The 14949-nt window shown below is 36.5% G+C and overlaps 1 protein-coding gene across 3 annotated transcripts in view; it reads right to left on the bottom strand.

The window, feature by feature from the left end:
• Nucleotides 1–2558: 2558 nt before the first annotated feature.
• The window catches only part of ATP2B1 (ATPase plasma membrane Ca2+ transporting 1), a 78963-nt gene continuing 66572 nt past the window's right edge, over nucleotides 2559–14949 (bottom strand). For 2 of the 3 annotated variants that reach the window (XM_063308941.1, XM_063308942.1), the window contains exons 17-22: nucleotides 14535–14726; nucleotides 13924–14137; nucleotides 13439–13650; nucleotides 12125–12232; nucleotides 11517–11699; nucleotides 2559–5525 (exon numbers count right to left, since the gene is read on the bottom strand). In XM_063308941.1, the coding sequence (XP_063165011.1) occupies nucleotides 5211–5525; nucleotides 11517–11699; nucleotides 12125–12232; nucleotides 13439–13650; nucleotides 13924–14137; nucleotides 14535–14726 (1224 nt within the window). In that variant the 3' untranslated portion in view covers nucleotides 2559–5210. Of the gene's footprint in view, nucleotides 5526–11101; nucleotides 11216–11516; nucleotides 11700–12124; nucleotides 12233–13438; nucleotides 13651–13923; nucleotides 14138–14534; nucleotides 14727–14949 lie in introns of all 3 variants that reach the window. The other variant, XM_063308943.1, reaches the window with a different exon arrangement.

Raw genomic sequence — 14949 nt, 5'->3', positions numbered from 1 at the left:
TGTTGATCTTGCACATATGCAGAAAGGAATGGGGCTTTGATAGCACTGCCATGACTGACATCTTAATTTTTTTGATGATCCTCCCTGCCCTACAGAAATTGCTGCATGGGCCACAAATGTAGCACATCTGCAACTCCCTAAAGCAGCTGCACCTTTTTAGCAGAGAAACCTTGCACCTAGTGGCACTTCATTTTCAGCCAAGTCAATGCTGCTTTTTTCCAGACTTAGGTAAAACACTCCTTTGTTTCACAGTCTTTGGTTTCAAGAGAACTTCAACCTAGAAACAAGCATTAGGTTATAAATAATCTCAGTATACATATAATCACATCTGTATATGAAAATATATAGGCTGAACATTTATTTATTTTTATTGATGAACATTTGTATGCCAGTCTCAGGATTCTAGGTGGCTTATAATAGCACAACAACTATAAAATATTCATAAAGCCAAATGATTAAAACCAATAATACTATTAATAAAACTATTAATAAACATGATTACATCAGGCAGATCTGAATCCCCTTCTGAAGAGGACTGTTTTCATCAAACCAATACACATGAAATGAAACTGTAAGCAGATTAATGTAATGAGGGAGAAAAGGATACAATTATTAATCATTACTCTATTTCATAAAATGTGATGGAGCTGAGCTTCCAAAGTAAGAATGCTAAGAATAATTTCAAGGTAAAAGCAAGCTACGCCCTATAGGCCTAAAGATCAATTCCATTCTACTAAGTAGATTTAAATCTAGTCCATTATTTTCCTTTTTGCAACCTCAGACAGCTACCAAAGGAAGGTTATCAAGATGATGATAAGTCATCATGGTGAATTTCATTTAGCTTGTTGTATTGCTATAGAAATGCACAATGGTAGCTTGCATTTCTGTGGAAGTAAGACTGTGAATGAAGATCAGAACACAATGGATGAGAGCTATGACCAAAATCTAAGGAACTTTACCACTACATTTTCCAAACACTAGTTTCTAATGTCATGTAAAATAGCACTCCACAACCTGCTACACCATTTCTAATGTATTTGGAATGGGTAGATTTTCTTCTCAAAGTATGAGAATATAGGGAACACTCAACTAAATTGATTAGCAGTAGATTTTAAGTTAATGGAAGAACCTCACACAATACTGCCTTCCCTTAACTGGTGCTCTCTACATGTATTGGACTTTAATTTCCAGAATTCTGAGCCAGTATTCTGGATGAAAAATATGAGTAGGGGAGTCCCATCACACAGCATTACCTGTTTATCTCCACAAATGGCTTTTTAAGAGGTTGCAGTAAGAAGTCAATAGGAAAAGCAACCGTGCATGCAATTTTTCAGATTTAAGCCAGTTTCTACTTAAATTATTTAGAATATACCTATAATTACAACTATTATGTGGAAATTGATTAATTATTTTAGAATTGTAATGTGCCATGGCAAAACATTCTAATAGATTTTGGAATAGAAGGCTAAGGCAAACAGGATTTATTCTATCATTTAGGTTTTTATAACATAAAACTGGAATCCTTCTTGCTCAGAGGGAGTTCTTAACTGTGTATGCAACTGTGATATGTGGATAAAATAGAAATGTTCCAGAACTTCATCTGTTTAGCAAGATGAAAAGCATCCACACCAGTCTAAGTACAAAGAAAAGAGATTAAGTATTTAAAGTGTACTTTTGAATATATTTGCAACCACAAAGTCCTTCATTCACAAAAATGCCTTTGGATTCCTCAATGACATTATTGAGACTGAATATGCTCATACTGAAGACTACTCTCAATACCAAGTCTCTTGCTCACTTCCACTAGACTGACACAATGACTACAACTGGATCATAATTTTGTTAAATTCTAAAGTTGTTACATTCTAGATTGGAGATTAAACAACCAACTGTAAGTGCTTATGCCAATTCCCTTCGCCCCCCCAGCTCCCTATTTTATGCTATAAAGAAATGATAGAAATCCTTCACGCTATTTCAAAAAGAAAAGGACAAACACAACTAAATGAAAAGCTATCAGATTGTTGCTTCATCTCGGGAGTAGCTTACAATGCTGTTGTATTGATATAAGCAATCATGCTAGGCCTAAGTGATATGGAAGTAAATTAGTCCAATCTCTAATTAAGTTTGTTTTTCATGTCTTTTATGTACATAGACTATAGAAAGTTGGTTTGGTAATTTTTTTCCAAAGAGAATATTGAGAGCATGTCAAAACCACAAGCAATTATTTTGTGAACAAATAACTGAGTAAATTAGCAGCATGAGTGAAGACTGAAGAGAGAAATTGACAAAGGACGATTGTGATTTTTTTCAGATACATTGGCATTTCAGTTATCATCTAATATAGGATCTATTCTCTATTATCTATTTTTGCAAATATTAATTTGGCTTGAATCCATAAAATTTAGGTAAAACTAATTTTAAAAATGATACTTTAAATTGAAGTCCTAATAGAATACATACCACACAGCAAAAAGTCAGATACAGAACAGGCTACTTATTCAGAATAAAATTATGTATTTCAAGTAAAATATTTTCAGCGATTTCAGTCCCCATCCAGAGACAGATAAACAGCATATTTATTTATTTAAGTTACATCAAGCAAATGAAGCAAGCCTTACAACCAGAAGAGGCAATATGGGGTCAGTAACTGAAAAGCAGTAATGACTACTTTAATAACTAATGATGTTAAGGTATGTTGCTTTCATAGTAGTAAAATTATAGAACAAATATCCATGGCATTATTTTACACTTACTATTAAGATTCAGTGTACTGCAGTCAACAGGATTGAAAAAGTTAATTTGTGAGTAAATTAAATTTCTCCTTGAGGTCTGACCCATAGAATTCACACTAGAGTTTGGACATTATAATGTAATGATGATTACCATTAAAAGAAAATAAAATATTTCCAAATAGCAAGTTAAAAAATAGCAAATATTATAATAAATCACACACAGCTGAGATAGTTTGGAGAGTTACATCTCATTCTTCAACATGTGTTGCAGTCACATTATTCTCCCACTTACATAAATACTACCTTTCCAAACCATACTTCTTATCCACTTACAAAATAAGAATCTAGGAATAACTGATATATAAAGTGTGACCTAAATAGGATTAAGGATGAACCAACTAGAAAGAGAGTGGTTGATACTGGGATACAGTATGCAAAACTTTATGGATAGATACGCTGTCTGATGAAGAGACAATTAATCCATTATCAAATACCTGCATATTTTACTTGAAATTTGTATTATAAAATCTAGCTGTAATGTTACATGTGATTCAGATTACTTCCCCAGAAGACAAGCTAATGCTCACAGATGTGACTGTCACATTCTTGAGATGATTAAATTCTATATACTAAATTTTAGATGCATTCTTTTCTTCCTTTGTTAGCTCAGCTTCCAGACAATACAAGTTAAAGATTTTATGAGTAGATCATTCTGAAGAGTAGAAATTTATTCTGTCATGATTGAGAAAATATAAGACATTATTTATTTATTTTTCAAATTTTGCCACCACCCATCTCCCCCCAGAAGAGGGACATTAGCACGGAGGATCCTGTTTCTCCTTACTTGCCAAATATTTTCAATAAGCTATTTATCCTTACTCTGTTAGGCTCTATTGGCAAAAGGAAAATATATCCAAAATCATCAGAAAGCAAAAACGCTAGACACTGATGATAAATGCAAAGAGGAAATTTTCAATTACTGATTAAAAAAAACAAATTGTCAAAGATAGGCATATAGGAGAACATATTCTTTTATTCATATTTTCTTTTAGAGTGGAAAAAGTTTCTATTCTGATTTATTTCTATGTTTCACTCTTTTGTGAATAAGAACAGTAACCGCATGTTTTTAGGACTGTGCAATGCTTCAGATCTGATTAGGAATAGGGGTTTTGGAACATGCAGGAGCAAACAAAATCTGTCTACAACTCTTTTTTGTCCCTAGGATTGCATGGCAGCTTTAAAGTGTTACAGATAGATGTTGTATTCATACTTCCATGTTGTATTCATATTCCAGAGCACCTTTTCCGCATAAAATCAGAAACAGTCCACAGTCTTTTTTCTTTAGCATTTAGTGAAGCCACCAAAACCTAGTATTTGTAAAGATGCTGAATCCTGTAAAAACCATTACTGCATTTTATCAAAAAGGGTGATTTATTTTAAATGAATTTCAAAACAGTGTATGGTAACTATTCATAACTTTCCAAATACCAATAGCCTTCATGCTATAAAGATATTTAGATCAGAAAAATAAACAGTTCCACTCACAGTTCACCAAGCTACTGTTTCTAGACAAAAACAAAAAGGACTAAGGTTCTGATGTATTTTGATTTAATCCATTTTGCCTGAGATAACAAAAGTATTTCAAGCAAGTTCCATCACATGTCCTGTGTTAAACAATCCTCTATTAAATTCTGAACATGTTCAGCAAGTTTCTAAATTTTTAAAATTTTTACAATTGTTTCAAAACCATTAAGTAGTAAATGTTTAAGAAACTAATTAGGACAGAGGCCATAACTTCATTAGAACACCATTGCTCATGTTTTTACAAAGCATTAGTGTTACTTATTTGGCTATTATTAGTAGCAATTTTATCTACAATATTTAACAAAGTAAGTTGCAGGCAAAATTTTAGTACAGTTTCAATAGAAACACCCTTTCCTGAAAATACAGCAGTATTTGATGGCCTAATTTTTTCTACATCATTTATAAGGAAACTTCCCATCTCTGAACAGGAACAAAAAAGTATCTACAAACCTTGTAAACAGATCTGCATTATTTATAAACATAAATAATTCAAATTATTAACAGCCAACAGCAGAAATGAAAGTTTTAAATTTGGTGATCCTGGGCTCTCCTGCCCAATCCAGCCCTCTCGTCAAAGGAATTGAGAACATAAGTTCTGGTAAGACATTCTTATGGGCGATCCTTAAGTACAGCTACTGATCCACAGGACACTTAAGCAAGTTACTGTTTATCTGTCAGAGTTCATTATTACTTCCCCTTCCCCCCTCACCCAGAAAAGCACCCTGAAGTCTGGCAGAAAGCTTTTTTTTAAAAAAATAAATCTACATTCGTACAATTTTATCTTCTTGTTGAAGTCCAAGACAAGAATACCATCTTGTCCATCATAATGAGGGAGAAAACCCAGTTTGTGTGTTTCTTTACAATGCAGCTAATGTGTTAACATTCAGCATACAATCAGAGCGATGTTTCCAAACTATGCAGTGGGCTCCCTGGGTATGAAGAGGTAGCAGACTTACTCAAGTCTGTCGTAAGATGAATTCCACTATTAACCGCATTGTTATTTTTGTTGGGAGATGGTGGAAGAGGAGTTGAGTTGCGTTTTGTTGGAGCATCATCTTCAGCATCAGTATCATCAATAAGTGGAATATGAGTTTCAGAATCTTCTATTCTAAACTCTGGATGAGTCATAAAATTGTGGATTGAACTTCGTGTCTCAGGTTTCTGCAATCCTTCATATAAGGAACTACGAAATGCATTCACCACTCGGATCTGCAAGTATGAAAAGTATAAATGTTACTCTTTAATAATACTGTTCTTAAGAGAATACTATTTTATGAGTTTGAATCCACGAACAGGTAGACGAGTGAACTGAATTTATATATAATGCAGTGGAACTTGCAATAAACTGTAAAGAACAAAAGTAAAAATGAAGAGCATTTCAGAAAAGCACTGTCAGGCTACAGCAGAAATAAATGTAAAATATTGGTTCAAAATGTCAGGCTACAAAACTGAAGCTATCTACTTTTATAAACTAATATGATGAAAAAATTAAGCTAATTGATAAATTCTCTTCCATTTTAAAAACACAGATAAAACGTTATACTTCTAGAATATAGAATTTTAGGCTATTGGCAGGGCTTTAAGAATTTTTAAAAGTTATTTTTTTAAAAATGCTGGGAACTGTGTTTCCAGCTATGAAAAATTCAAGATACTACAAGCTTAGTCAAAATTGCTGGACTTAATCTAAATATTTGAGTATATGTCACATAAAATACTTTCATAGAAACATGTGCCATAATTTGTAGGATCAAGAAGAAACACAAGATAAAAAAAATGGCCCATATGAAATAATTTATCCTCCCTCACTCTACAGCAAATGTTTCAGCCATATCATATATATACTCAAATGACAAAGACATGAGTTGATTCATGATTATACAAGCATATTTTAAATGCAGATTCTGTCCTTTATGACCTTAAGTGATACTACAAAATATTTTCTGATCACATGGAAAAGGAAAGATAAAGAAATTTCAGGTTTCTGTGTTTTATTTTCCCAAAAGCTCATTTGTTTTCTCTGTCCAACAAACTGATTACCTGATCAGGAAAATAAAAATGAACCTGAAGTACATTAAATATTGTCTACAGCTGTTAACTTCAGCAAAGGATCGTTACCTTGTCGTGGTGCTGGAGCTTGAGCACCTCAATGATGCCATGAGCTAAACCGTGAAGGGCCACCCAAGACGGGAAGGTCATGACAGAGAGGTCAGACTAAATGCGATCCCTGGGGAAGGTAATGGCAACCCACCCCAGTATTCTTGCCGTGAAAACTAAATGGATCAGTACAACCAGAGATATGTCGGTATACCATCGGAAGATGAGACCCCCAGGTCGGAAGATGGTCAAAATGCTACTGGGGAGGAACAGAGGATGAGCTCAACTAGCCCCAGACGTGATGACGCAGCTAGCTCAAAGCCGAAAGGACGGCTAGCGGCCGACGGTGCTGGTGGTGAACGGCGAATCCGATGTTCTAAGGATCAACACACCATTGGAACCTGGAATGTAAGATTTATGAGCCAGGGCAAATTGGATGTTATTGGTGAGATGTCAAGATTAAAGATAGACATTTTGGGTGTCAGTGAACTGAAATGGACTGGAATGGGCCACTTCACATCAAATGACGACCAGATCTACTACTGTGGACAAGAGGACCACAGAAGAAATGGAGTAGCTTTCATAATTAATAGTAAAGTGGCTAAAGCAGTGCTTGGATACAATCCAAAAAACGACAGAATGATCTCAATTCGAATTCAGGGCAAGCCATCTAACATCACAGTGATCCAAATATACGCCCCAACCACAAATGCTGAAGAAGCTGAAGTAGAGCAGTTCTATGAGGATCTGCAGCACCTACTGGACAACACGCCTAAAAGAGATGTTATTTTCATCACAGGAGACTGGAATGCTAAGGTGGGCAGTCAAATGACACCTTGAATTACAGGTAAGCATGGCCTGGGAGAACAAAACGAAGCAGGACATAGGCTGATAGAATTTTGCCAAGACAATTCACTCTGCATAACAAACACTCTCTTCCAACAACCTAAGAAACGGCTTTATACATGGACTTCACCAGATGGACAACACCGAAATCAGATTGATTACATCCTTTGCAGCCAAAGGTGGCGGACATCTGTACAGTCGGTAAAAACAAGGCCTGGAGCTGACTGTAGTTCCGATCACAAACTTCTTCTTGCACAATTTAGGATCAGACTAAAGGGATTAGGGAAGACCCACAGATCAGCTAGATATGAGCTCACTAATATTCCTAAGGAATATGCAGTGGAGGTGAAGAATAGATTTAAGGGACTGGACTTAGTAGATAGGGTCCCGGAAGAACTCTGGACAGAAGTTGGCAGCATTGTTCAGGAGGCGGCAACAAAATACATCCCAAAGAAAGAGAAAACCAAGAAGGCAAAATGGCTGTCTGCTGAGACACTAGAAGTAGCCCAAGAAAGAAGGAAAGCAAAAGGCAACAGTGATAGGGGGAGACATGCCCAATTAAATGCAAAATTCCAGAGGTTAGCCAGAAGAGACAAGGAATTGTTTTTAAACAAGCAATGCGCGGAAGTGGAAGAAGACAATAGAATAGGAAGGACAAGAGACCTCTTCCAGAAAATTAGAACCATCAGAGGTAAATTCCAGGCAAAAAATGGGCATGATCAAAAACAAAGATGGCAAGGACCTAACAGAAGAAGAAGAGATCAAGAAAAGGTGGCAAGAATATACAGAAGACCTCTATAGGAAGGATAACAACATCGGGGATAGCTTTGACGGTGTGGTCAGTGAGCTAGAGCCAGGCATCCTGAAGAGTGAGGTTGAGTGGGTCTTAAGAAGCATTGCTAATAACAAGGCAGCAGGAGACAACGGCATCCCAGCTGAACTGTTCAAAATCTTGCAAGATGATGCGGTCAAGGTAATGCATGCTCTATGCCAGCAAATTTGGAAAACACAAGAATGGCCATCAGATTGGAAAAAATCAACTTATATCCCCATACCAAAAAAGGGAAACACTAAAGAATGTTCAAACTATCGAACAGTGGCACTCATTTCACATGCCAGTAAGGTAATGCTCAAGATCCTTCAACGTAGACTTCAGCAGTTCATGGAGCGAGAATTGCCAGATGTACAAGCTGGGTTTAGAAAAGGCAGAGGAACTAGAGACCAAATTGCCAATATCCGCTGGATAATGGAAAAAGCCAGGGAGTTTCAGAAAAACATCTATTTCTGTTTTATTGACTATTCTAAAGCCTTTGACTGTGTGGACCATAACAAATTGTGGCAAGTTCTTAGTGGTATGGGGATACCAAGTCATCTTGTCTGCCTCCTGAAGAATCTGTATAACGACCAAGTAGCAACAGTAAGAACAGACCACGGAACAACGGACTGGTTTAAGATTGGGAAAGGAGTATGGCAGGGCTGTATACTCTCACCCTACCTATTCAACTTGTATGCAGAACACATCATGCGACAAGCTGGCCTTGAGGAATCCAAGGCTGGAGTTAAAATCTCTGGAAGAAACATTAACAATCTCAGATATGCAGATGATACCACTTTGATGGCTGAAAGTGAAGAGGAACTGAGGAGCCTTATGATGGAGGTGAAAGAAGAAAGTGCAAAAGCTGGTTTGCAGCTAAACCTCAAAAAAACCAAGATTATGGCAACCAGCTTGATTGATAACTGGCAAATAGAGGGAGAAAATGTAGAAGCAGTGAAAGACTTTGTATTCCTAGGTGCAAAGATTACTGCAGATGCTGACTGCAGTCAGGAAATCAGAAGACGCTTAATCCTTGGGAGAAGAGCAATGACAAATCTCGATAAAATAGTTAAGAGCAGAGACATCACACTGACAACAAAGGCCCGCATAGTTAAAGCAATGGTGTTTCCCGTAGTAACATATGGCTGCAAGAGCTGGACCATAAGGAAGGCTGAGAGAAGGAAGATCGATGCTTTTGAACTGTGGTGTTGGAGGAAAATTCTGAGAGTGCCTTGGACTGCAAGAAGATCAAACCAGTCCATCCTCCAGGAAATAAAGCCAGACTGCTCACTTGAGGGAATGATATTCAAGGCAAAACTGAAATACTTTGGCCACATCATGAGAAGACAGGACACCCTGGAGAAGATGCTGATGCTAGGGAGAGTGGAAGGCAAAAGGAAGAGGGGCCGACCAAGGGCAAGATGGATGGATGGTATTCTAGAGGTGACGGACTCGTCCCTGCGGGAGCTGGGGGTGTTGACGACCGACAGGAAGCTCTGGCGTGGGCTGGTCCATGAAGTCACGAAGAGTTGGAAGCGACTAAACGAATAAACAACACAACAACAACAACAGCTATTAATCCTAATTTCTACTCCCAAAGTCCTTTGTACTGTTGCTAATCATCTATCAAAATAAAAATTTAATCCTACCCTAATGATTTGGGATGTATTTTTAGCCTCTTGCTTTGAATATCCCACTTGCATTTTTATATAAGTTCTAGATCATAACTAGAAAGTAAATTTAAGCCTCTCCCCAAGGATACTAAAGTTAATGGTAAAAGCCTTTTACCATCCATAGTAAGCAATACCAATAGTCCTTATGCCTACAGTTTCAGTAATATGAAACACAACTCATGATCAACTTATATTCAGAATATTTAACTTGGGCTCGCTGTTATATCCACTATATTTTCTACATGTCTATTGTTTCAAATAGAACTTTGAATTATGATCCAAAGACATGAAAGTCTCTTTTCAGAAGCAATGTTTATCAAAAGCTCTCATTAGACAACTGATGAAACAGACTTGTTTCTTATTTCTATCTCTATGGTTCTTTTTCACTTGTGCCATGAAAGTAAACCTTTTCGAATGATATGTTTACATACAGTATATTTCTTAGTTCAAATATTATCAGGTCCTTTCCCTGGTTAGCAAAACCTTCAGTTTCTAAGTATTTTTCCATAGCTAAAGATTGTTACTCTATTCAGGCATTACATGGAATGGTCACCATGTGGCATTCTGCAAAACACGCCTGCCAGTGAAGACTTTCTTACCTGTAAACATCAGCACTGAATATGTGGATGTCTCCAAGAGGCCAATGTCATTTGAGTGACATTACTGGGAGACAAGTTATCCAGAGCTGAACAGGGCTTCTATTAACACACATAATAGGATTCTAACTTTCACACAAAAGCCATTTTAACACAAATATTCATAGCACGAATTTATGTATTTTCACTTTAAATACTGCTAATTCTAGGAGCTTAGCACACAAAATAGCAATTTCTTTGTGAAAAATATATGTGCTAATTTTGCAGTTGCAAATTAAAGCTGTTTCCCTCATTATCAACAAATCATACTGAAGTTACAGAAGTAAACATGAAGATAATTTATTTTGTCTTGGACCAGCTTTAAGCATTTCACTGAATAAATTTGTATATCTTCTTGTTCACAGACTTCAAGGCATATACTCAAATATTTGTAGCAATTACTATAAGTATTTTTCAAGAAAGGCCTCTTCCGTGCAAGTATGAAGGCACCATGTGCTGGTTCAAGCTTTCACTGTATAATATTGTTGAAATTATTCCAGTTGAGCTGTAGCCCTCTAAAAAGTGGGGAGGGGGTTTAGGACTCCCATTTTGAAGGTAAAAATATGAAAAAAAATTAATGATGAATTTAAGGACTGAAGGAAAGAATGAAACATTAGGTGTGTGAAATAGGAAATGTTAATTTCATGCACTAAGGAACACACACTCACACCCCACAGTAGTAGAAGCAGTAGTAGTAGTAGTAGTGGTAGAGGAAAACACTACATGTGTAGGGGTAGAAATATTTGTTACATCATGATGCTGGCTGGCGATGGAAGGTTGCCGCCTTAGAGCCCCCTGAATGGAAGTTCCACTCTGGAAAGCATTCACTACATCCATCTGCAAGGAATCAGAGATTGTGACAGCTTGCTCAGCAAGAGAGAGAGAGAACAAGAGAAAGGAGCATCCCATCTACAACACATAAAAAGTAAAGAAAAAAGGCACTTTTATAGAGCAGGTAAAGAGGTGAAGCACATTTGGTGATGAAGTAAAGAAGGAATTTGAGGGATTAGACAGCTAATCCTTTTCCCATATAAAGATTTCAATCACACATTGTATGACTACAACCCAAACCAATACCAAGAACAATGAGGAAACGTCCAAGCCCTCAACCCTATTTCCTACCTCTTCAAGACCATACCTGTGTTTGTATCCTGTTTAGACCTCTAAACCATAAGATCTGACCACGCCGTAGCTCTCTTTCAGCATGATCAATTTCTTCCACATCTTCTGCTAACTCTTCTTCTGGAATCTCTTCCTTTTGTGTTCCATGGCCAGCTTCTTTAAGGAATTTCAAATGACTGGTTGGAACTGTTGATATCAACTGTAACAATGGGGAACAAGAAGTTAACGGATTTAATGTTCAAATTCCATTTTAGACTTAGTGACAGATTCCGCCCCCTCTCTGAAAATGGCTTTAAATCAGAAATAGCTAGCTTAACATTTTTCACTGTTTTCTTTGGAGGGGAATTAGACAAATGGTAGCTAGTCAATATTGCAGCATCATACTCCTATGCATTTGGATGCAATAGATCATCACATAAATTGATAACTGGAGGCATAGGAAAAGGCTGTATTATTTGCTTTCTTTCTCATGTTGTTCTGAAATTTCAAAGTTCAAAATAGCAATAGTAGTGCAGCATGGAGAAAATTGCTGACAATGAAAAAAGCCCTACACAGAGTAAATGCATTCTGAAACACAAGCTTTGGTAGTTTCAGCAACTGAACTACAAAAGTAGTATTACGTACCTGGCCCCAAAGAAGTGTTCCCATTCCTAGAAAAATTGACCATAACCACTGTTCTACTGTAAGCTCAGAGCAACTGAAAGGCTTCCCACCAAACTGTACAATAACTATCTGTTAAGAAAAATAATGAATTTATTAGCTATTTGAAATGATCAAGAATGAAGGTATTGGCTTCTATGATAACCATAAAGTATGACAGATTAAAAAATACTGTAACTATTTAAAAAGCTCTATTATTGCTTTAGCACATAAAAGGAAGGGGAAAAGCAATACAAAAAAGAAAATGAAAACAAAAACATATTGTGATATACTGTATCTAAAACAGACAGCATGAAATCCGAAGACACAGCATAAGATTGGTAATTCTAGCCATTACACTGATAACGAACCAGTTCATAAGCAGATAGCAGGCATGTCTTCAGTCTAAAACCGTAAAATTGGAATGGTATTGCTTCCCCTTGTAACAAGGTAATATTCTCTGCTGTACCTTAAGCTTCATATACTCAAGGTTTTCTTCATGACTTCCAAATTTTCATTGTATAATTCCAGATAAATTGACATTTTAAAATCTTCTTACTTTTCCCAAATATTAACAAATGTATGGATATTAGGCCAAAATGGTACAAGCCCATATCATATATCTAAGTGTCCCCTCCATTATTTTACACTTTCAGCATAAAAAATTGATGGCCAACTTCTAAACGTTCTATGCTATCCTCTGGTTTCTCTCCAGATTATATAAAGTGTTGGTTTTATTGAAGCTTTATATACCATCCTACACCAGAACCCCCAGGGTTATTTATCTCTAGGGGAAGAAATTTCACAACTGGGGTCCATCACTGAGATGGCTCTCAGATGAATACCCTCTTTTCCTTGGATTGAAGGAGGACCTGAAGGAGATTTTCCAAAAATAATTATATGCATGGATATGCTGATAAAGAACCCCATGTTGGGTTTAAAGATAAGTTATTAACTCTTTGATTTGTACAGTGCCAAATTATGTGATCACATTCTAATTATCAAGTTTGCCACATGCCAACTTGAGTGTAATACGAACATATAATGACTCTTTAACAGTAATATTAAAATCTAACATTGACATAGACATATTTCCAATTATAACACCACCTTTGCATAGGCCAAAATATCCTCTAATGTGATACACACAGGTAAGAGAGTATGTTTTAAATTTAAAGAAATTCTGAATCTGTGAGGGGATGCCCTATCCTAATACTGATCATACATATAGCAATCATTGACTTCTAAAAATGCTACCCCTCTAAATTCTGTATGACTTTATTTAAATACTCTACCCACCTGAACAATAAATGTTCCAAGAACTATAGTACAGAATATAGCATTATTGAAAATTCCTTCAAACACATTTCTTTCACCATGAATTTTTCGGGCATTTATTTCATTAAATAGTTGCATCATCACAAATGTATTAAACACAATTGTGTAGTGCTCTGAAGGAGGAGCATGAAGAGGTGCGTTTCTTCCACTATCAATATCAAAGATTTTTTCACCTGTGAACAAGAGATAAACATTCTCAAAATTCCACCTAAATTCAGATGTTTTGTAACATTCCTTCGAAGTTCTTTAACATGTCTTTCTCTTTTAATATTCCATTAGCATGTCAATGCCCTTTAACATTGTTAAATTTATTTACTTATCAAATTTATATAGCCACCCATCTTACCAGAAATGACTTGAAATGCATTTGAAGTTTTAGTTGCTCACAATAAAGCAAGCAGAGTTCAGAAAGTATACAACAGAGGTTTGAACTATAATGTTCTTACCAGCAAACAACAGTGTAAAGACAACCACAAGCTGATAGAAAGCATGACCCAGAATATTCTTCATCATGGTCCGTGAGATGAGAGGTTTATTTCTGCCATAAGGTTTTCTCAGCAAAAGTGCTTCTGTGGGGGGTTCTGTTGCCAAAGCAAGTGAAGCCAGTGTGTCCATTATGAGATTTACCCATAACATCTGAACAGCTTTAAGTGGAGAGTCCTGTAAAATCAACATGTTCCTAATATAATCACAAATATCCTAAGAAACCAAGTTATCTGACATTTTAATATTTCCGAACAGGGTTTGGTATTGTATTTTAAACTGTGGTGCAGTGATTAAGATGTTGAGCTAGGACTGGTGGAATCTAGCCCAGGTTCTAGTCCCACATTGGCCATGGAAACTTACTACATTACTTTGAACCAGTTACTCTTTCTCAACCCAGCTCCCTCACAGGAACACTGTTGTGGGATAAAAAGGTTTGAGAGCCTCTTGAGCTCCTGGACAAAGGGTGAAACATACTGTAAATCTACCAAATAAGAAATCACTCTCAAAAGTAACCAAATTTGATTCAATCTGATTTAATCCCATTACATGAAAATAAGTACGTAATACCTACTTGTGTAATACATGCTCCTGTGAAAGCAACAATTACAGCTACTACATTAACAGTAAGCTGGAACTGAAGGAATTTGGAGATACTGTCATACACATTTCGGCCCCACATAACTGCTTTAACAATGCTTGTGAAGTTGTCATCTGTAAGAATAATATCAGAAGCTTCTTTAGCTACATCAGTTCCAGCAATACCCTGAAAGAAGAAACAAAATGAAGTCACAATATGACCCATGAGCATTATGACAGCCCAGCTGTACACTAATCACATAGATCAGCCCCCCAATCTGTTATTAGTCAGAAAAATGAGGAAGAATACAGAGGTATATCACTCTTCCTGCAGTCTACCAAGTGCAGAGGAGAAGGCTTTCTTTGTGGCCTGCCTGGGCACAGAGTAGGGACAGGTCCCTTCATACTTG

The sequence above is a fragment of the Candoia aspera genome, chromosome 7 (genome assembly GCF_035149785.1).
Source record: "Candoia aspera isolate rCanAsp1 chromosome 7, rCanAsp1.hap2, whole genome shotgun sequence".
Classification (NCBI taxonomy): Eukaryota; Metazoa; Chordata; class Lepidosauria; order Squamata; family Boidae; genus Candoia; species Candoia aspera.
This window is presented reverse-complemented; position numbering and strand designations above follow the sequence as displayed.